Source organism: Sinohyriopsis cumingii, chromosome 8 (assembly GCF_028554795.1).
Source record: "Sinohyriopsis cumingii isolate HCF-2022 chromosome 8, ASM2855479v2, whole genome shotgun sequence".
NCBI classification, from domain to species: Eukaryota; Metazoa; Mollusca; class Bivalvia; order Unionida; family Unionidae; genus Sinohyriopsis; species Sinohyriopsis cumingii.
The window spans coordinates 20,583,473-20,607,367 of record NC_142968.1 but is presented as its reverse complement, the minus strand read 5'-3'; the positions used below and the strand labels follow the sequence as shown (position 1 = coordinate 20,607,367).

Below are 23,895 nucleotides of genomic sequence, written 5' to 3'. Positions count from 1 at the left end.
TGCCAAATCAAACAACTTATGTCAGTCACAATTGCTGGCTAGCCAACAGTCCGCAGATGATATCTCTGATTAATCTGTGAATATCTGATTATACATTATTGATAGGTCTGCGATCGAGCACTCGAGTGTTAACAGCAGTGGATGTTGCAAGGCGAATCGTAAACTCGTCACTCCTGCGTGTAAAATGATCGAATTGTGATGCTTGTCAGTGACTTTTATTGATTAGGTATTGTTTCGAGTAACACTACATTCACAACGCATACAGTAATGTGCGATCATCGATCGGTAATCACTTGTTTCCGATAAGACCTAAAAAAATACGCAAACGACGATAGTATTTTGACAGCATGTAAGTATTCTTTCCAAACGTTCACATGCTTTCGTGGTACTGTTTACCGCGGCTTACGTTATAATGCTCGCACATAGATCTCACGGCTGATATTAAATGCTCACACACGTGAAACAAAACCGATACGGCGCATTGTCAATGATTGTAAATTGTATCGTTATAATGTAAACGTTATAACAATGGTATGACTTGCGTTAAATTGCAATGGCCGCACGAGATTTTTGCGGCTGACATTATATGCTCGGACGCGTTGTTTGACCAGTGATATTGACTTGTTATTAGTTTTGGCATTGATATACAAATTTTATCTCTGTTTAACTGATTGTGATTAAATTTCGTGTGTAATATGCAAAATACTCTCTGTGTTTAAGTGATGTTTGTCCAGTAAACCGTCAATGCAAATGTTTGCTGATTGCTGGCCATCATGACAATTGACAATCGCAATTATGATTGATTTAGTCAATAACATTATTGTTTGGCTAATACCACTATTGTGACAAATTGCGAATTGCGTATGGCTGCATATATCAAACATATAGATCATAGATAAAACTTTCTTCTTTATAGTCGCTCCTACTTTAATAGTCCACACATAATCGATGATGTAACCTGCAGCAGCGGCCGTAGCTCAAACATGGTCAACTCGTAATACTATTAAATCGTGTAAATCGATTTTTACCATAAAGAGAGCCTTACATTTACAACAGATGCAGTTGACGTTATATATAGGTACGTGATATCTAATTTATTTTGATTGTTTTTATAATAAACTATTTTGTCTAATTGTTTTTTGTAAACTTCCAATTAGATGATAATATGATACATGGATCAGATCAGGAAATGCTCGATTATATACACCGGTAATATCTGTGAAAGCGTTTGGACCATATCATATTTGACATTTGTTCCGAATGCCCATTGGAAAATACAATTTTAAAATTTGTAAATCAAACACGCCACGCAGGATTGATTGATTCGCCATAAATGTGATGATCATGACTTGCAAATATCAAACGCATGCCACCGACACAAGCCAGTAACAGATTTATTCATTGCTGGCCAATTAAAACAATCACTGGTTAATCAAACAGTCTACAAAATATTAATCAAATATGTTAATAATTATTTTGTAAATCGCTGGCCTCATCAAACAGTCAATGGTTGGTCAAATAAAAGAATAAAAAAAATACAGGTCAAATAGAACATTCAAACAGTCAATCAACGGTCAAATAAAAGAGTAATGATTTTGTCCATCACTGGTCAAATAAAACAGTACTGATTTTGTCCATCACTGGTCAAATAAAACAGTACTGATTTTGTCCATCACTGGTCAAATAAAACGGTACTGATTTTGTCCATCACTGGTCAAATAAAACAGTACTGATTTTGTCCATCACTGGTCAAATAAAACGGTACTGATTTTGTCCATCACTGGTCAAATAAAACAGTAACTGATTTTGTCCATCACTGGTCAAATAAAACAGTTCTGATTTTGTCCATCACTGGTCAAATAAAACAGTACTGATTTTGTCCATCACTGGTCAAATAAAACGGTACTGATTTTGTCCATCACTGGTCAAATAAAACGGTACTGATTTTGTCCATCACTGGTCAAATAAAACAGTTCTGATTTTGTCCATCACTGGTCAAATAAAACAGTAAATCACTGGTCCATGTCGTGCATAATTTATTTTATCAATCGCTGGTAAAATAATAGTCATGGTTTTACAAAACATGAATCAAAGATGTTAAAAATATTTTGCAATTTACTGACCTGATCAATCGCTTGTGAAATAAAAGTCATGATTTTACCAAATATGAATTAAACAAGGTAATAGTTATTTCGTTTTGTCAATCGCTGGAAAAATTCAAACATCGTATATCAGTCAGTCAGGAGTGCGCTGATGGTAGTTCTAGTCTATTAGCCGATATAGCCTGCGCTCGGACACTGGTCTTTGTTGACAGCGATGGTCGTTGCTCGGCGATTGTGGCACCTAAATATGTCACATGTATAAATCGATTGTTGTGTTCGTAACTAGTCATTATTGGTTTGGTGTCGTTCTGTAAACAGTTTTGTAAACAACAATTGTGGCAGATATATACAATTTCTTTGAAATCACTGGCAGTCCGAAAAAAATTCGTATAATCATACAATTATAACGTAAACGTTATAATGTTGACTTTTGATTGCGCAAGCAGTCCTTGAATGAATGTCTCGCGGGATAATCGTTTTGAAATAATTTGTTGATCTCATCTAGTTACAAAACACGTATATCACGAACCGTAAATGTGCGATCATCGACCGGCAAGTAAATCTGCCGGAACAAGAAAAAATTGTTACACGGATGAAAGTATTCTATCACCGTTTACTTATTTTTCCCAAACGTTCAACAGGTTCGCGATACCTTTAACAGCGATTTGTATCATAATACTCGCACGCGTGGTGGTTGCTTTAAATGTAAAGCTTGCACATGTTTGTATGCGACTAATACTAACTGCTCTCAAAGCATATACGATGCATAAACAATCTTTGGAACTTGTATAGGTATCGGGCCTGGCCCTAGGATGTGCGGGGCCCAAGGCAGCAAGCGATGAGAGGGGCCCCCATGCCAAAAAAAAAAAAAAATGCAGTGCGGAGTTGATTTCCTGAAAGCGCGGGGGCCCAAGGCGGTTGCCTCGTTCGCCTTACCCTAGGGCCGGGCCTGATAGGTATAATGTAAACGTTACAACAACGGTATTACTAGGATAACATTGCAATGTTCGTACGAAATTATCGCGGCTGACATTATATGCTTGCACGTGATGTTGGCAAATGTTATTCATTTTGCTCATGATATATCATATAGATGATGTTTAATTGATTGTGATCGTTCGAGGGGATAATATACAAAATGATGTTTGCTTTATTGATCGGCCAAAATACGCTGCTGGCTGGTGTATTTGCATATTGTCAATTTTTGTCCGCGATGTGAAATAATACTAATAACATAAACGTTGATGAGTTTTGTCTCGTAAAAGAATGTTGATGTTACGGATCGAGGATCCCATTTTGAAAAAATGAGGATTTATTGGTTAAAAATTGAGGATCCCAATGGGATTAATATGATCAGTCGCATACATATTTTCAGTTCATCATCGTTGATTAACTAGTGATTATTGCACCAAGTACATATTATTGCGGTTCGAACGGACACAAACCATGCCATTTACAAGACATGGTCGCATTGGATCTGATAAAAACAAGTAAAAATAGCAGCTGTGGTCAGATATTATTCGAGTAAAAGTGACCGCAGACGTGTGAGAGAGGACCGAGAAAATGGCTTTGGCGGTGGTGCACATTCCGGTACAATATGATCTATTAATGCAATCACGGCATTAGTATCATCGACAACAGCAGCAAGCGCGTCTTTCTCAGCCACGTTTGCAGTTGAATCATATAACAATCGACGACAAGGCAGACAAAAGTAGCCATCCATACCGTAAGTTCCTATTCCAGTTTCACATTGATGGTATAGGCAAGGACTGAGGCCCAAATTATGTCCACGGGGATAACCTGGTCAGTAATCGCCATCATATGGACAATCGCATGACTCATAGCTGCTCTGAAATACACCTTTGCTTTTGTTTGTTGCTGTCTGCGTGGTTGTCTGAAGGGATTCAGCATCACGTTTAGTCTCGCAAATGCATTGTTTGTATATTTGAAGGTCTGTGTCAATACCACAGCGCATAATCAAAGAATTAACACATAATTTAAGAAAAGCTACTTATTTTGTCCTTGCTGAGACATATTTGGTAAAGATCGTTGATAACTCATTTTAAGTTTCCTTAACAACCAATATCTCTGAATGATTCACTTCTAAGTTTAATAATCAGTTTATACTTATTGTTTGTTAAATTTCCATAACCATTTGTACTTTTTTGTCTTTAAAGAATAGTAAAAAATCAGTATTAAATAGATAATTCATATTGAATTCCATTCAGTAAAAGCGATCCTCACATTTGTAGAAAAAAAAAATCTTTTGATCCCAGTCAATCCGATTTTATCCATCTGTAATACACAGCAAAATGTGACGCAAATAGGAAACATTATTCATTAGCATGTAATCCTGTGTGCATCCAAGGCCAAGATATTTCAGAACGCAGTACCTTTGACAAATTGCTAAATTTGGTTTGGTCTTAAACAGTCTCTCATGCGTGCCTAAATCCGTTCTATTTGTATTTAAAATATGATATTGTAATTGACTTAACACTAAAGAACGTGCGCGGGAGAACTCAAACATAGACCTAGATCGCTTGGATTGCTAAACTCGAATCAAGTGATTCCAGTAAAATTTTGTATATTTAACTTAGTTTAGAAACCCTATGTTATCCTTATATTTGTTGCATTACAATCTGATTAAATCGAGATCAAATAATAATAGATACGATATGCACCTATACGAGGTCATGTGATGTTGACGTTTGTAATTAACAAATCAAATTACATCTTTCAAATCGTTGAAATATTAAAGAACATCATTCGCACACTACCATTATTTACGATAACGATTGCTAACACGGAACTCAACACTTTGCTTGATTGGCTACAAAAACTAAGTGTACGGAGAATTCCAAAGTGCATGTGCTTTGCTTCTCTAGATCTCCATTTATAAATATTTAATATAAAACACATGTTTATTAGTAACTGATGTTAGAATAACTATCATCCACAGTTTGAGGTGTCCACACTTTTGTCGGAAAACGATAAAATAAACCTGAACCCTTGGGCTCCAGGTTAAATAATTGGTTATATGGTTGTATGTGTCAATCATGATTCATACGTAATCCTTATGCCAAAAGATCATAAACGGTTACTCTGCGAAACATACCACGTAGATGCCTTTCTTTTCTGGCAAAAAAAGCTTAAATATATCCTATCTTTTCATTTTTAATTCCCCTGTCCTTAAATTTGGACTCATCTCTTCAAAAGGTGTGAATCATTCAGTTTGGGTGTGGCCAGTATTTATAATGATGATTGGCACGGGATGATGTAGAGGTAGGCTGTCATTCTTCGCACAGTTATTATCTGTAGGGTACATTTATTTTTCTTGTAAACAAAATATATATTTCAATCGTACATGTTGCGATGGGAAGTGACATTCTCTGTGGTAAGGTCGGGGATGGTTTAAATTACCAAACAATATTTTTTGTAGCGTCACCTCCTCCCCGTCTCCACCATCACCAATCCTTTCCAGTATATATTGTCTGCCTCTTTATCGGATGAAATTTGTATGAGACATAGTATCCTAAAGCTGTACACCAGTCTTGGTGATGGTATTTTTTGTTTCCATCAATGGAAACAGACCTAATTTTTAAAATAGAGTATTATTAACTCAGGACAGAACTCATAAGTTTACTCAGAAAAAGTGTATAGGTTTTGAGTAATTGTAAAAATGTGTTTCAAGCCTTTGATACCTTTAGTGGCAGGCCATAAAGGGAACGGCTTTATATAACATTCTAAATTAACTACTATTGGATAAACGAATTAACATTAATACCTTATTTAACCTTGTAAGTTATAAATTGGAAGAAAGACGTAAGCACATCGAGAAGAATACTTATTGGCGCTCGATTACCACATATACAATAATCGTGTTCACTATTCCATTCATACATCGACAATAGAGCCCTTGTACTATTCCTTGTGATACCGTGAAACATCTGATACCGCATACATAAATAGATGCATACATACATACATACATATGAGATCTCCTGCCCTGGTGTAGCTCTCCATAGAAGACCTTCTTAGGTAGGCGTTCTACCGGTATGCGGACAACATGGCCAGCCCATTGGAGTTGTGCCTTGCACAGCGTGGTGTGGATGCTTGTCATGCCTGCCTTAGTGAGCACCTCTGTGTTTGGTACCTTGTCCTGACATCTGATTTTCAGTAGTTTTCTCAGGGAGCTCGTATGGAAGTGGTTGAGTTTTTTTTGACATGGCGGCTATACACAGTCCAGCTCTCGCAAGCATAGAGGAGGACGGAGAGAGACTTTGAGTTTGGTGGCAAGCTTAATGCCTCTTCTATCCCAGACATTTGAGAGGAGTCTGCCAAATGCTATGCTGGCTTTCGCAATCCTGGTGTTGACCTCATCGTCAATGTGGACTGCTTGTGAGAGGGTGCTGCCGACGTATGTGAACCTGTCTTCATTTTTGAGCTTTTGGCCATTGACAGTGATGGATGGTTCCAGTTAATCTTCTCCAGGAGCTAGCTGATGCAGAACCTCGGTCTTTCTGGTAGAGACGGTGAGTCCGAAGTTGGAGCACGCTGTGGAAAAAGGTCCCTGCTCTTTTGCATGCCTGCCTCCGAGCTGGAGTTGAGGGCACAGTCATCTGCAAACAGCAGGTCGCGAATGTTCTCAACTTGGACTCTGGTTTTGGCTTGAAGCCTCCTCAGGTTGAACAACTTCCCATCCAGACGGTCCTATTCCAACATCGCTGTCCTTGAAAGTATCCATCAACATTGCGGAGAACATGAGGCTGAAGAGAGTGGGGGTTAAGACGCATCCTTGTTTCACACCATTCGTAACTGCAAATTGTTTGGAATAGTTACCCTGGTCCTGGACTCTGGCAAGTATGCCATCATGAAACTGTCTCACCATTTCAATGAAGACTTCTGGACATCCAAATCTGGCCATAATCTTCCAAAGGCCTTCCAGGCTGACAGTGTCGAATGCCTTAGTCAGGTCCACGAAGGTGATGTATAGCTGGACATTTTGTTCGAGACATTTTTCTTGCAACTGCCTGGCAGCATAGATCATGTCGATGATGCCTCTCCCCTTTCTGAAGCCACACTGGCTTTCTGACAGTAGGCCATGATCAAGGTGTAATTTGAGTCTGTTCAGCAGTAGCCTGGCGAGGACCTTGCCAGCGATGCAGAGTAGAGAGATTCCTCGATGGTTGTCGCAGGATTGGCGATTGCCTTTGCGTTTATAAAGGTGGATGATAATTGCATCTTTGATTTCCTGGGGTTTGCGTTTCATCTTCCACATCCCACAGAACATATCTGTTAGTCTTCCCACTAAGGCCCACCAGACTTGTAGATCTCAGTTGGGATGGAGTCTGCTCCTGGAGCTTTCCCACTTGACAGGAGCTCAATGACCTTATGAGTTTCCAGCACTGTTGGAGGGCCAGTCAACCTATCATTGATCTCCATCTGGGGTAGACGGTTGATCGCTTCATCGTTGATTGAACAGGGTCTGTTGAGGATACCGTCAAAGTGTTCCGCCCAGTGATCAAGTATCTTCTCCTTCTCGGTTATGAGAGTGCTGCCATCGGAGCTCAAGAGTGGGGCTGTGCCTGATGTTACTGGGCCATAAACTTTACGAAGAGCACTATAGAAATTTTTCATGTCGTGTCTGTCGGCAAAGGACTGGATATCATCAGCCTTTCGGCTCAGCCATGTGTCCTGCATCTCGCGTAGTTTCTTCTGCACAGCTTGGTAGACTCTTCTGAAGGCATCTTTCTTTGCAGCAGACTTATGGTCGATGTTGTATGCACGATGGAGACGATGCTTCTCCTCTAGCAGGGACTGTATTTCTTCACAGTTCTCGTCAAACCAGTATTGGTGCTTTCGCGCAGTGACGCCAAGGGTTTTAGATGCAGTAGAATATACATACATACATACATACATACATACATACATACATACATACATACATACATACATAAGGGAGATAACTTTATGCCTAGAAGTACCTTAAGTCTATTCTTGGTTAGGTTTTTGCGTTAGCTCAGAATAATTGCACCCTGCATGAATTCCTTTATACCTGCAACTATGAAACTTAGTGAGAGAAATGCATCTTGATGAGTACTATAACCTCATCAGGAAAGTCAGTCGCTATGACATATCTCATTCTTCACTGAATTTGATTAAATTATATGTTTGACGTTTATTTCTCAAACGCTGTTCATGTTAGGCTCGTCAACATAGATGATTGAATGCGTCTCTATTAGCACCAAACCCTTATAAAAAAAAAAGATCAATGTGATCTACATTTTACTTTGTACTGGTCTAAGTTAGCACTTTGCATGACCATATAGGCATTTTGCACCCAGTTTACATACTGCTATATATTGAATAATGAAATTTGACAACGGAATGTATCTTGGTGTATATTATATATTCATCACAACAGCTGGTCACTGTGACCCATTTTGCATGCTTCAGTTACTTGAGTTCGAATTTATGGTTTATTTGTTCTCTAATTAGATGACTGCAAGCATTATCTATTTGTATCACACTCTGAGGAGAAAAAAGGAACACAGTGGGTTTTTTAAAATCCTGTATACATACTGTTATACCTGGAATCATGAATCTTGGTGAGGGTGTATACCATGATGAATGCTACATCTTTATCACAAAACTAGATCACAGCGACATATTTTACATTTCCATCACTTGAATTCAATTCAATTAATTGCTCATCCTAGAATCGTTCAAATATACGAGTGTATGCGTATCTTCTAGTACCACATAAGTAAAAGAACGAAAGTTCACTGTGACCTATATTTAACATATTATTAGCTTAGATTACCTTTGTGTATTAAATTTATTTTAGGCAAGAAATCAGCCCATCGGATTAACAGATGATCATATTTTAAAGGGATGTGAAACAATGAAGAATCCATTTTATCTTTTATCACATGGGCATTAAACGATTTAATAATTCCATTCGCATCTTATGTCATGCACTGACAGAGAGGGCAGCCGGAAGGATCGGTGACGTAACCTCTGTCACACATTTTATCACAGTCAAAGATTCCCAGACAGGAGATGACGTGATTACTTGAAGATGTTGTAAATGTCACTGGTGGATGGCTGGAAGCTGAAATTAAAATAGAAAACATAGAATTGACCCTAATTATAAAGCATACGATAGAGGTAAAAGAAATAACTACTGCAAGAGCCGCCTATTTCCACGAATAAAAATTGAAAACGGAAACAACGTTAAAGATTCATTACAGGGTCTTTTTAGCACAGTACAAGGAATGACTTGACCCGCGTAATTTCTTTATTTCTTGAAGTAATGCCGAAGAAGGATCGTACCATCCAGTATACCCAACCAAAAGGTTATGCTACTAATAGTATTTCATATGAACACATCTTAACAAGGAATATTGGTTTTCTTCATATGAAGAACATGTTATTGCAAGTAAAGTGGACTGTGTTTATGCTTAAGTTAAATTGACTGGTTAACTAGTTTTTTACACACGTACACACGAAAGGAGAAATAATGAATATATTATGCTTTTAAGATTATGACATAAGTCAGTCTCGTCCGTATTCTAAAAGTCGCCTAATCAGATTTTGTCATGAAAGGGTTCCAGTGAAATGGTTGCCACAATTTTTAAGGCTAGCTCGGTTATGAATCAGACATAACTATGATGTATATTCCGGTAACCTACTCTGCTGATTCCGGGGCGGTGTCTGGCCATTGATGCATTGGCAAACGGGGCAGCCGTCATTGTCTGTAACGTAACCATTGTCGCATATCATCGTGCAGAAAAATGTCGCGACACACGACTTTCCCAGGGGTGACGTGACGGAGGAATTCGTACTTGGGGTTGATGTAGATGTGCTGGGGAACACAGATGGTTGAGACGTACCGCTAGCGACTCCTTGCAAGTTCTGAAGGTATAACTGTAATTCTGAAAAGATTAAATATAATTTATTTGCAAAAAGAAAATCGACAATTCTTTTAATTGTATCATTGCCCCTCATTCACTTACAAATTTGAATAAAAATATATCTCCGAAGCTTTGATAATTTTCATAGGATTACTGAATTGATTCCAGGTGTGACTTGTTCTAAACTGAAACCACCATTTTTGACATTGTACACTAGTCTCTCCATTTATCCGTGTATTGGGAAACTTGTACCACACTCTGAAATATATCCGGCATTAGCGTATGAAAAGAATATATATATATATATATATATATATATATATATATATATATATATATATATATATATATATATATATATATATATGTTGTTGTTGTCGTTAAGGAAAGAAGGGGAACTAACTACAGAAACACGCAAACGGCGTCTGGTCAAATTACTTTATCAAAGATTAATTGTAATGTCTAAAATGTAATGCAGTTTCTACTTATTTCTTCTAGCTCACAAGGGATTCGTTTTTTGTTTTTGCTGCAGGTACAACTTTTGTAGGCATACACAATCGCGCGTTGAATGGCATGATGGGAAATCTTATATTTGCACATGTGAAAATCATTTTCGCCAATCAATAAGTTTCTATATCTCACACACACACACACACACACACACACACACACACACATTTATGTATGTTTAACAAAGAACGAAAATAGAAAATGTAATTTTATACATAAAGAGAGGATTATTATAACATTTTAAATGTTTTCCTTTGCAAACATCTACTATAAATTATTCAGAAAAATATTTAAAGCGAAGTCTAGCCGTGTCTTCGCTGGCTATTTGCATACAACTGACCTTGACTACATAGACACTTCACACACCCTTGCTGGCTAACGACCCTTTGACACCATGGTGGTGGAACTACGCATGTGTATGGAGCTGGGTCACAACTACTGTTTACATTCTGTACAGGGGGCGTTCCAGGGCCCATCCCGCCACTAAACAGTGATGATCCGCCCAGAATTGATGCCATCGGATTAACCTGAGCTACAAATTGATATTCAGTGTATTTGTATATTCCAACAATTTGAAGTTTGACAATGAACGCTGGTGTTCAGATACGTTTGGATTGAACATGGATTCGTAACTATTTTAGTATCGAAATGAACTTGTTTGATTCACAATTAGTCACCATGCAATTTTTATTATTTTGTTTTTAACGTTTATTCTACAAAGATGTCGCAAATGTCAGTAAAATGAATAATATTCCAAGGAGGTAACATGAAACTTTTAATGTTGGTTTCTAGACCATGACGTAAACTGTGACTAGATTGTCTTTGCATTAGACTAGGTCTTCATTTAATTGTGACTAGATTGTCTTTGCATTACACTAGGTCTTCATTCAACTGTGACTAGATTGTCCTTGCATTAGACTAGGTCTTCAAATAGATGTGACTAGATTGTCTTTGGAGTAGACTAGGTATTCATTTAGCTGTGACTAGATTGTCTTTGGAGTAGACTAGGTCATCATTTAATTGTGACTAGATTGTCTTTGCATTACACTAGATCTTCATTTATCTGTGACTATATTGTCTTTGCATTACACTAGGTCTTCATTTAAGTGTGACTAGATTGTCTTTGCATTACACTAGGTCTTCATTTAAGTGTGACTAGATTGTCTTTGCATTAGACTATGTCTTCTATTAGTTGTGACTAGATTGTCTTTGCATATTAGACTAGGTCTTCATGTAGCTGTGACGAGATTATCTTAGCATTAGACTAGGTCTTCATTTAATTGTGGCTAGATTGTTTTTGCATTAGACCAGGCCTTCATTTAGTTGTAACTAGGTTGTCTTTCACAAGCAAGGTCTTCGTTTAGCTGTCACTAAGTTGTCTTTGCATTAGATCTGTTGCGAGGCTTCTTTGGTAACTTTGAGATTTTGGGGCTTTTATCCCATATAAAATTAAATACATATTTTATATCTCTGTCACCTGAAAACGACTTTATCATTAAAGTGAACCGTAACCGTAACAGGAAACAGTAGATTTAAAATTGCAAGCGATAGCACATTTCCGTGTGACATGAATGGAAATGAGATAAGAATAAATTAACCAACATTAATGCAGCTGCAACAAGATTTAAGTAAAAGCAAAGAACATTCACTTTTCTGTGTGAAAAGGGAATCGTCATAGCCTAGGTGATTCACTGTGAATGCAAAGGAAAGACATGCAAGCTTAGAAGAACCGTATCTTGACAATACTTTCAGGTACATCTGAACTATATCTTCTCCGTAATAACAATTCAAGCGATAAAGGGTTATCTCACTTTACATCTCACCATGAAAAGAATGCATTGAAAAATTATTAGACCTGAGGTCATGTGGTGGAAGATATCCGATGTGAACGATTGCTCAATATTTGTTTTTTACTACTCGGTCAAGAACTGTTTAACCATGTACTTGAAAACAAGCAAATTACTCATTGTGTTATGTTATAGGAATAACACAGTTCAAAGAAGATACATGCGTCCATGTTTACTGAACATTTTACACGTTGTACATATATGAATGAAACTTGAAGAATGCACACAACACACTACTTTGTTGTTAAGGAAGCGCGAGCGTAAATGGGGTGATTCTGATTCAAAATTGATTGAAACTAAGTTTGTTAGAGAGAATAGAATGTCATGAAGCCCCCAAAATAAAACGAAATATTGAAATTCGAAAAGAAACGAAGCAATACATTTATGAAACCTGTAGGTACCGTTATGAAAAGAAGAGCCAAAAAAAATCAGTCTTAGGCTACAGCGTCGATGGGATCGTCTTAGTACTATTTTCATGGCGGCAGGTAAATGTTTGAAAGTGAAGTGTGCGACATCACTGTTGTCAGTGTACTGAAATCTGTTGGTCATGGATAATCCCTCATAAAAAAGATATAGATTCGTGTTAGAGTCGCTTGTGTTTCATTAAATTCCGAATAAACACTAACATAATGCCATTCAGAGTGGATAAAAGTGTGTTCTGCTTAACTGAAAGGGAGGTTGTTGACCTATATTCCTATCAAAGTTCAGTTTGACCCCTCCCCCACTCTCTTTTGACCATTTGTCGTCCATTTTCAATATTGATATGTCATATTTATTTCGTACCTTTCATTGCACTTTAAATATTTAGTATTCCGAGTTTCTTTTCTTTTAAAATTTGGATGAGTTTTATTTGGATCATAGCTTGATCTACTGATTCCACAGCACTGGTGTCGCCATCTGGTGTCAGGTAGAAAGGTGGCAGTCTTTGTCGCCATCTGGTGGCCATCCAGATTTTACATGGTCAGCGTTCCACGTTTCCACGAGAATTTAGCCATTACCAGAAGTAGTTCATTGATTACGGACACGTGTTTACCATATAAGGAATCGATGAATAATTTTACTTAACTATGGTCAATGCCGATGGATATTTAACTGTAGCACGAACGTTAATCTAATGAGATTGCTTATGAAGTATTTATTAAGCTGCCGAATACTCCAAAGTTAACGTTTCGATTTTGTTTTATTTCTTTAAATAAATTCCTCAAACTCTCCAAAGAATGATGCAAAGTCTGTAGAAATAACTTCTGCGCAATAATTTCGGTCTCCAAATCCACTTCGTTCCAAGTCAACCCTTAGGATGTGTAGTTAGTCAAAGCAATGGTAGGTTCAAGATCCCTCTTGCTGCCCGAAGCACGCAAAATCAACTGACCATTGCAAGAGCTAGTTGCACATTAGACATTTAATATGACAATTCACGTGATGTTCATACGTGTTTAATCCAAAGGAAAATTGTGTACGCGAACATTTGAAATTAAAGATACGATCATGCTTCAAACGATTATCTGCATCTCAACAATCTTCTAAATACAAGGAGAAATTTGATTGGAGCGGTTGATTCAGCCGCATCGCATCGAATCAGAGAGCTGAGCGGATGCACACTGTTTCAGTTAGCCATATATGTACAGAGTGGATGTGGGGCGAAGTGGACGATGATTCTTGGCGAGCACAAAATGGTATAAATAAACCTTTAATATTTTAACAAAACAAGAGCGCCGTCCTGGAAATAGTTCGGCTTTGCAAATAGCGACTTTGAGCTAATGAACATATTGCTAGATATGCGAAGAAATAGTTCCACTTTATATAAATAACACTTGATAATATATCAGTCAACAATGGTTGTTAGATTATATATATATATATATATATATATATATATATATATATATATATATATATATATATATATATATATATATATATGTACGTATATGTGTGTGTGTGTATGTGTGTGTGTGTTATTATATATTACCGGTTTCAATTATCGACTGAAACATTATCCAGTCTTATTTTCATAAAGTAGATATATTTCTTCGCATATCTAGCTTATATATATATATATATATATATATATATATATATATATATATATATATATATATATATATATATATATATATATATATATATATATTTGATTTTGAGAGCCTGTTTCAGAATTTGGATTTATTACTTGCAACAAATAAGTGTTAGAGCAGCATATAAAAAGCAGAAACTCAAGCTTACCTCCGAACATCTGCGATAGGCCCATCAATGATATCTGTCCACGTTGATAGTCTCCTAAAGCTCCAAGCAGCTCTCCACTCAGGGGAGAAGTGGGGTGGAAAGGGTTACGTTTGAATATTTCTAAATTCTCTGGAGCTTTACTTTCTTGAAGAGAAAAGCACTTGGGAAAATGGAAACCAGTCACCTCAAGCAAAATGATGGCAATAATAATATGAAGGCAAAATGAGTAACAGAAGCTTGGAAAATAATGAAGCCGGTTATGACAGGGGCAGAGGAAAGGAAATTACCAATGAAATTCAGCTATATCTAACAAACTAACCTTTTACAGAAGACCTAATTAATTTTTTGTTATCACTATTCACTTCATTTTAGTGTATTTAAAAATTAAAATCCGAATTCACGAAAGACTCAAATTGACTTTTTTTTTAGCTCTGTAAGCACTGGGTTTCTGTCTTGCCTTACAGCTTTTTTCCTTGCATTAAACACCAACTATTTACTAATTGTTTTGAAACAATATGGTGTTTGACATTACTTGTTATGTAGAGACGAATTGTCTTACCTGGGTCAATGTGATGTTGAACTTTAATGTCTAACCTAACATATAGTTCATTCTGTCCATATCAGAGTTTGTCGAAGTTTTCCCCTGTACACTTTAAGCTATTACACAAAAGTTTCGTTCCATTTGCTTGTCTGACGGTGACCTTGACCTTGATATTTGATCCCAATTAATAGGTGTATCTCTTCAATGTGCAATCTGTTCACAAAGATTGGCAAGATATGAAGTTTAGAACTGCACTTAGTCGAAAACATGTTTTCTTTTTCATGAGTCAAAATAAGTTTCATCTTTCACACCAAGTCAACAAGTTATACGGGGGGGGGGGGGGCCGGGAATAAATCCCTGGAGCCCTGGGCCCACAAGGGGGCCCGAGCCGAACAATATAAAAGAAATATTTTGCTTGAACAAGATCTAGGAGAGGCCCGGGTGTTTGTTACCCAGGGCCAGTGATTGCTCTTCACGGCCCTGCAAGTCAATAGGTTTATTTCTTACCTAAGCGCATACCACCTGCCACTATAAGTTAATGTATGGACTCCAGAGCTAAACGTATAATACATAAGTCATATTTAGGTTTTGTTGTACAGTAAATTTGACTCTTGACGGAGACCCCGGGTTGCCGAGTGGTATAATGTGCACCGTTACGGATCACTGCCTTCTCACCTCTGTCTGCATGGATTCGAGTATCGGTCTCTGCTAATGTGAGTTCTTGAGAAAGCTTGCCAGTAGCTTTCCATGGGGTAAGTGATTATTCTTGGGGTTTTCCTGGGTTCTTCCCCTACTAGTTATACTGGTTACCTTGTATAGCTTATTAAACGGATTTAAACCCCACAACTACAACAACAATGATTTTTGACCATTTGACCCAAGCATTTGATATGTTTTCTTATTTTAATTGGTTTTAACAGGCAATTTTACGGCTATATCATACCGTGCAAATGAGTACAGAAGCTTTTGTTGTTGTTGTTGTTTTGTTTAACGCCATTTGTCAGCACACGATAGGCTATGCATGGCGGCCAGTATTAGTGTTGGAGGAAGAACCTGTGAAAACCCCAGAAAGAACCACCTACCGACGAGAAGCTACTGGCAAGCTTTCTCACATACCCACATTAGCCGAATACAGAGGCAGCCAACCCAGGAAGACCTAGGTTAGTAGCGCCAGCCTTGGATTTCGAGCTAAACGCTCAGACCCACCTGAGCTACCGTGTCTCCCCCAGAATGTAAAGGTTTCTTATCCAATATTTAAGTCATCCAATCTTTAACGTTACTGTGAGTGGTAAAAAGACTTCGTTGAATGCAACAGAACAATGGAACCGCTTGATGGTTCCATTGCCCATTGGGACCAAGGGTTGCCGAGTTGTCTGAGGCGCTCGCCTATATCGATCACTGCCGTCTCACTTCTGTCCGCATGGGTTCGAGTCTCTGGCTCGGCCAACGTGTTGGTTTGTGAGAAAGCTTGCCAGTAGCTACATTCAGGTCGGCGGTTGTTGCCGGGGGTAGTTTTCCGGGCTCTTCCTCTACCCGTTATGTTCTGAAAATTGGCGTTAAACCCAAAACAACAACAACAACAACAATTGCCCTCTTGTCAATATGAATCAATGCAAAATATAAAGAAACAATCAATATTCAATTTAAAACTTGTAGTGGTCATCAAGACATTGCACAGGAATTACATCTATTTGCGTTGACTTTGGAGCGAGACAAAGACCATGTTTGAATTGGTCATACAGAGAGCCCACTCAAAACTAAATTGAGTTTAAATGTATCAGTGACACATTTTCGGACAAACTCGACATCAATCACCCCAAGATAATCCCTTTCGTGTAAACTAAATTCCGATTAGGCCTTTATGTTATAGGGAAGTGACCTTTGATCTTTTGACCATAAGATCAACAAATATTTTTCGTACCCCAAAGACAAGTCGTACCCCAAGTCGTATTTTGTGTGCCTCAAAGACAAGTCGTACCGCAAGTAATATTTTTCGTACCCCAAAGACAAGTCGTACCCCAAATCGTATTTTTCTTACCCAAAGACTAGTCGTTCACAAAGTTTATTCAACTTGCTTATATTAGTTTGTTAAATAAATTGTGTGGGGGAAAACTCTTCTTTGATTTATAGAGGTCTTGTCCTTTCACACTTTGAACCCCAAATTGGCAGTTGTTTTATTCCAATCACAAGGTATCCACATACTTTGGTTAAGATATATGGTCCGGAAATAAAGTGCGGAATCCCAAAAAGCGATAGACAGGCAAACAAACACAAATCTAACAATGGCCAGAGATTGAAACTATTAGCTTAACTCCAGCTTGTCCTAATAAATTATTCTTTTGTTATTTTACAGTATTTGGATATAAAAGCGGTTCTAAGAATATATATATATATATATATATATATATATATATATATATATATATATATATATATATATATATATATATATATATATAATATCTGAGTCGATGTGTGTATTAAGTTAGTGCAGTACTACTGTACAGGACAATGGTACAAGAAAGTACAGTTTTAAATCTGCAATCGCTAGAAACTCGCAAACAAATTTTACAACATTCAATATAGAATAAGAATAAATATGTTTTAATTTCGCTATGCAGGTTTTATTCAGTGCATTAAGATAATCAAAACGTTTTGTTTAGTTACCCATTTGGGAACAGTCACACTTTGCGCAGCCGCTTTCATCCACTATACGACGACACCATGGTGCTGGAAGACATGAAACCGAGCCTGTCATGCAGTTGTTTCCAGTCCCTTTCAGTAGGCTTGCAAAGAAATTAGGAAACTGGCCTGAAAATAAGATACAATCCAAAAAGAAATCTCAGTGTATGAATGTTGACATACATGTATACATGAATGCATGGATTTTTTGTTTGATGTTTATGTATGTATGTATGTATGTATGTATGTATGTATGTATGTATGTATGTATGTATGTATGTATGTATGTATGTATGTATGTATGTATGTATGAATGAATGTATGGATTTTTGTTTGGTGTGTATGTATGTATGCACGTATGTATGTATGTATGTATGTATGTATGTATGCATGAATGTATGGATTTTTGTTTGGTGTGTATGTATATATGTATGTATGTATGTATGTATGTATGTATGTATGTATGTATGTATGCATGAATGTATGGATTTTTGTTTGGTGTTTATGTATGTATGTATGTATGCATGCATGTATGTATGTATGTATGTATGTATGTATGTATGTATGTGTGTATGGATATGTATGTATGTATGTATGTATGTATGTATGTATGTATGTATGTATGCATGTATGTGTGTATGTATGTATATATATATATATGTATGTATGTATGTATGTATGTATGTATGTATGTATGTATGTATGTATGTATGCATGTATGTATGTATAGATGAATGTATGGATTTTTGTTTGGTGTTTATGTATGCATGTATGTATGTATGTATGTATGTATATATGTATATGCATGTATGTATGCATGTATGTATGTATGTATGTATGTATGTATGTATGTATGTATGTATCTATGTATGTATGTGTGTATGTATGTATGTATGAATATATGTATATGTGTGTATGGATGTGTGTGTATGTATGTATGTATGTATGTATGAATATGTATATGTGTGTATGGATGTGTGTATGTATGTATGTATGTATGAATATGTATATGTGTGTATGTATGTATGTGTGTGTGAAGATAAATGGTAACTAGATGTAGCACTACCTGCTGTAACTCTAATGTAATAGCTTGAAAAAAAAATCTTTCATATCGATGCGTTTACAAATAATGAACAATTAGCATTTGAAAATAATATATGCATTTTGAAACAAAAAAACATGCTTGGTCGATCCTACCTCAACAAATTAGGGTACATACCGTAAGAAGAAGCCAGCAGCAGTGTCAAAATGAGCACTCTAGTAAACATGTTATATCCAGTTGTATGAAAATATGTCTACCTGAAAGTATGGCACCTATCTGGCTGTAGTTCGACCTCTCCTTGAATCTCACCTGTCAGCAGGTGCGATGTTTGGAAGAACGGGACTAATAACAATAAGGTACGTTTTGGTACTCACTTTAGTTGAATACAGAGATAACAATGGATTTTGAGTCGTAAGGAATGTGTTCCTTATTTGCGGTTTCACGTACGTCCTTCTTAATCCATTTATTCCCCTGAGAATATCAGCAAGGATACAATTTCATTAAATAATAAATTGAGGCCATTTTGTCAAGCTTTGTCCTTATTTTCTATTACTGTATTATATGTTATGTTATTGTTTGTTTTTGTGGGATTTTTTGCTCAATACCAATATTAGAAATCACAATATTTCAAGTGAACTTCATATGCAGCTTTGATTTCGTTTTTCTTCAAGTTTTTGTTTATTTTATATCATCAGTCTGTAGAGTTATAACCTATTAATACTGATAGGTCCCATGTATTTCCGCAAAGGTCACATGCTTACGACCCTACTGAGCAAACTGTAGCAAGAGAAACCCTTTGCCACGCAGTCCTGGATAATAGCTCTAGACTGTATGATTTCTTGCACAAAGAGCCGAATAGACTACTTTTGTCATCACACAAAGCACCGAATACACTACCTTTGTCATCACACAATGTGCCCAACAACCTACCTTTTGTCATCACACAATGTGCCCAACCACCTGATCTTTGACGTCACACAATGTGCCCAACAACCTATAATTTGTCATCACACAATGTGCCCAACAACCTGACCTTTGTCATCACATAATGTGCCCAACAACCTACCCTTTGTCATCATACAATGTACCCAAAAACCTACCCTTTGTCATCATACAATATACCAAACAACCTGACCTTTGTCATCACACAATGTGCCTAACAACCTACCCTTTGTCATCACACAATGTGCCCAACAACCTACCCTTTGTCATTACACAAAGTGCCCAACAACCTACCTTTTGTCATCAGACAATTTATCCAACAACCTACCCTTTGTCATCACACAAAGTGCCCAACAACCTGCCCTTTGTCATCACACAATGTGCCCAACAACCTATAATTTGTCATCACATAATGTGCCCAACAACCTACCCTTTGTCATCATACAATGTACCCAAAAACCTACCCTTTGTCATCATACAATATACCAAACAACCTGACCTTTGTCATCACACAATGTGCCTAACAACCTACCCTTTGTCATCACACAATGTGCCCAACAACCTACCCTTTGTCATTACACAAAGTGCCCAACAACCTACCTTTTGTCATCAGACAATTTATCCAACAACCTACCATTTGTCATCACACAAAGTGCCCAACAACCTGCCCTTTGTCATCACACAATGTGCACAACAACCTACCCCATGTCATCACACAACGTACCCAACAACCTACTTTTTGTCATCACACAATGTGCCTAACAACCTACCCTTTGTCATTACACAATATACCCAACAACCTACCCTTTGTCATCATACAATGTACCCAAAAACCTACCCTTTGTCATCACACAATGTGCCCAACAACCTACCCTTTGTCATCACACAATGTGCTCAACAACCTACCCTTTGTCATTACACAAAGTGCCCAACAACCTACCCTTTGTCATCAGACAATTTATCCAACAACCTACCCTTTGTCATCACACAATGTGCCCAACAACCTACCCTTTGTCATCACACAATGTGCCCAACAACCTGCCCTTTGTCATCACACAATGTGCACAACAACCTACCCCATGTCATCACACAATGTACCCAACAACCTACTTTTTGTCATCACACAATGTGCCTAACAGCCTACCCTTTGTCATTACACAATGTACCCAACAACCTACCCTTTCTCAACACACAATGTACCAAACAACCTGACCTTTGTCTTCACACAATGTGCCTAACAACCTACCCTTTGTCATCACACATTGTACCCAACAAACTACCCTTTGTCATCACACAATGTGCCCAACAACCTGACCTTTGTCATCACACAATGTGCCCAACAACCTACCCTTTGTCATCAGACAATGTACCCAAAAACAAAACCTACCCTTTGTCATCACACAATGTGCCCAACAACCTGACCTTTGTCATCATACCATATGCCTAACAACCTACCCTTTGTCATCATACAATGTACCCAAAAACCTACCCTTTGTCATCATACAATATACCAAACAACCTGACCTTTGTCATCACACAATGTGCCTAACAACCTACCCTTTGTCATCACACAATGTGCCCAACAACCTACCCTTTGTCATCAGACAATTTATCCAACAACCTACCCTTTGTCATCACACAATGTGCCCAACAACCTACCCTTTGTCATCACACAATGTGCCCATCAACCTACCCTTTGTCATCACACAATATGTCCAACAACCTGCCCTTTGTCATCACACAATGTGCACAACAACCTACCCCATGTCATCACACAATGTACCCAACAACCTACTTTTTGTCATCACACAATGTGCCTAACAACCTACCCTTTGTCATTACACAATGTACCCAACAACCTACCCTTTGTCATCACACAATGTACCAAACAACCTGACCTTTGTCTTCACACAATGTGCCTAACAACCTACCCTTTGTCATCACACATTGTACCCAACAAACTACCCTTTGTCATCACACAATGTGCCCAACAACCTACCCTTTCTCATCAGACAATGTACCCAAAAACAAAACCTACCCTTTGTCATCACACAATGTGCCCAACAACCTGACCTTTGTCATCATACCATATGCCTAACAACCTACCCTTTGTCATCTTACAATGTACCCAAAAACCTACCCTTTGTCATCACACGATGTACCCAACAACCTACCCTTTGTCATCACACAATGTGCTCAACAACCTACCCTTTGTCATTACACAAAGTGCCCAACAACCTACCCTTTGTCATCAGACAATTTTTCCAACAACCTACCCTTTGTCATCACACAATGTGCCCAACAACCTACCCTTTGTCATCACACAATGTGCCCAACAACCTACCCTTTGTCATTACACAAAGTGCCCAACAACCTACCCTTTGTCATCAGATAATTTATCCAACAACCTACCCTTTGTCATCACACAATGTGCCCAACAACCTACCCTTTGTCATCACACAATGTACCCAACAACCTGACCTTTGTCATCACAAAATGTGCCCAACAACCTACCCTTTGTCATCACACAATGTGCCCAACAACCTACCTTTTGTCATCAGACAATTTATTCAACATCCTACCCTTTGTCATCACAAAATGTGCCCAACAACCTACCCTTTGTCATCACACAATGTGCCCAACAACCTACCCTTTGTCATCACACAATGTGCCCAACAACCTACCATATGTCATCACACAATGTACCCAACAACCTTCTCTTTGTCATCATACAATGTGCCAAACAACCTACCATATGTCATCACACAATGTACCAAACAACCTACCCTTTGTCATCACACAATGTGCCTAGCAGCTTACTTTAATCAACATACCAAATACCTAACAGCCTACCATTGTCGTCAACGGGTGCACAATAGGCTACCTATTTCATCATAGTAAATAGAAAGTTTCAAGTAGTGTACGGATTTCTTTCATTAATAAAACTCTGCTTTCAGCACGGTAATTTCGATTTGATCAAGTCCATCCGTACGTACCTTTGTGTGGTCTTTCATCCCGTGAAACACGTTAGGATGACTGCATAAACAAGAATTTGACTTAATCTGCATAAGAGTTTGGCATCATCATTTACATGTGCTAATTTTATTTTCACGCTGTTACATCATTTTGTTTTGGTTAAAATCTCTTAAACTAGTTAAACTTATCGGAAGAAAATCGTGGTAGCACGATTAAGTAGAAATCATTCGACGTAAACTTATGACATTAGTACCTTTCTGCCGATAAAATGGTCAAACTTTTATGTCATTAAACAACTGCGTCTGTATTTTGAAGTTGCTCAAGTCTTTTTTATTTGAAGTTTTTGTTTTACTTTGGTAGCATACTTCTTCGACAAACACAGGTCAATTGGTTTAGCTCCTCACATCCATACTTTGTGTATAAACATGCTGATATGTGGTTTTGCCCGTATCATGATGGCTGTACGTTATATTTGGGTATGTATGCATCATGAAAGTTATATGTTATCTATAGTTATGTCCAAATAATGAAGGGTAAACGTTATATGTGGGTATATCCGCAAAATGAAAGTTATACGTTATATATGTGTGTGTCCGTATAATGAAGGGTGTATTTTATATGTGGGTATGAACGTGAAATGAAGGCTATATGTTAAATGCGGGTATGTCACTGTAACGAAGGATGTACGTTATTTATCGGTATCTCCGTATTAAAAGGGTTGTATGTTATATGTATATATGTTTGAATAACGAAGGTTTACGTTAAATGTGGGTATGTCCGTAAAATGTAAGTATGTATGTATGTATGTATGTGTATGTATGTATGTATGTATGTATGTACGTACGTACGTAGGTACGTAGGTACGTACGTATGTATGTATGTATGTATGTATGTATGTATGTATGTATGTATTCACTCTAGATATTCTGATGCATGTGGTGTGTTCAGTGCCGGATTACCAAATAGGCGGAGTAGACACTGGCCTTAGGGGCCCCGCGACAACGGATCAAAATAATACTGATACAACTTATTTGGAGATCATTTGCGAGGGGGGCCCAAGATTTCGACTGCCTAAGGGACTAAGGGCTTCCAAAGGGTTTAATCCGGTACTGGG

At 37.6% G+C, this 23,895-nt stretch overlaps 1 protein-coding gene across 1 annotated transcript; it reads right to left on the bottom strand.

Annotated features, from left to right (window-relative positions):
• Positions 1-8,702: 8,702 nt before the first annotated feature.
• LOC149793102 (uncharacterized) lies at positions 8,703-19,191 on the bottom strand. Its single transcript, XM_089966290.1, has 5 exons — positions 19,041-19,191; positions 17,807-17,950; positions 10,869-11,060; positions 9,797-10,039; positions 8,703-9,216 (listed from the first exon to the last, which is right to left on the bottom strand). Exons 1-5 carry the CDS (start codon positions 19,087-19,089, stop codon positions 9,071-9,073), a joined length of 774 nt encoding a protein of 257 aa, XP_089822416.1. The 5' UTR covers positions 19,090-19,191; the 3' UTR covers positions 8,703-9,070.
• Between the last annotated feature and the right edge of the window lie 4,704 nt (positions 19,192-23,895).

Coding starts and splice junctions, on each gene's coding strand:
- LOC149793102 (XM_089966290.1), bottom strand. CDS start 19,089: ATGTTTACTAGAGTGCTCATTTTGACACTGCTGCTGGCTTCTTCTTAC. Junction 11,061..17,806: donor GTGTGACTGTTCCCAAATGG/GTAACTAAACAA, acceptor ATCAATTTGTAG/CTCAGGTTAATCCGATGGCA. Junction 10,040..10,868: donor GAAGTGTCTATGTAGTCAAG/GTCAGTTGTATG, acceptor TAATCTTTTCAG/AATTACAGTTATACCTTCAG.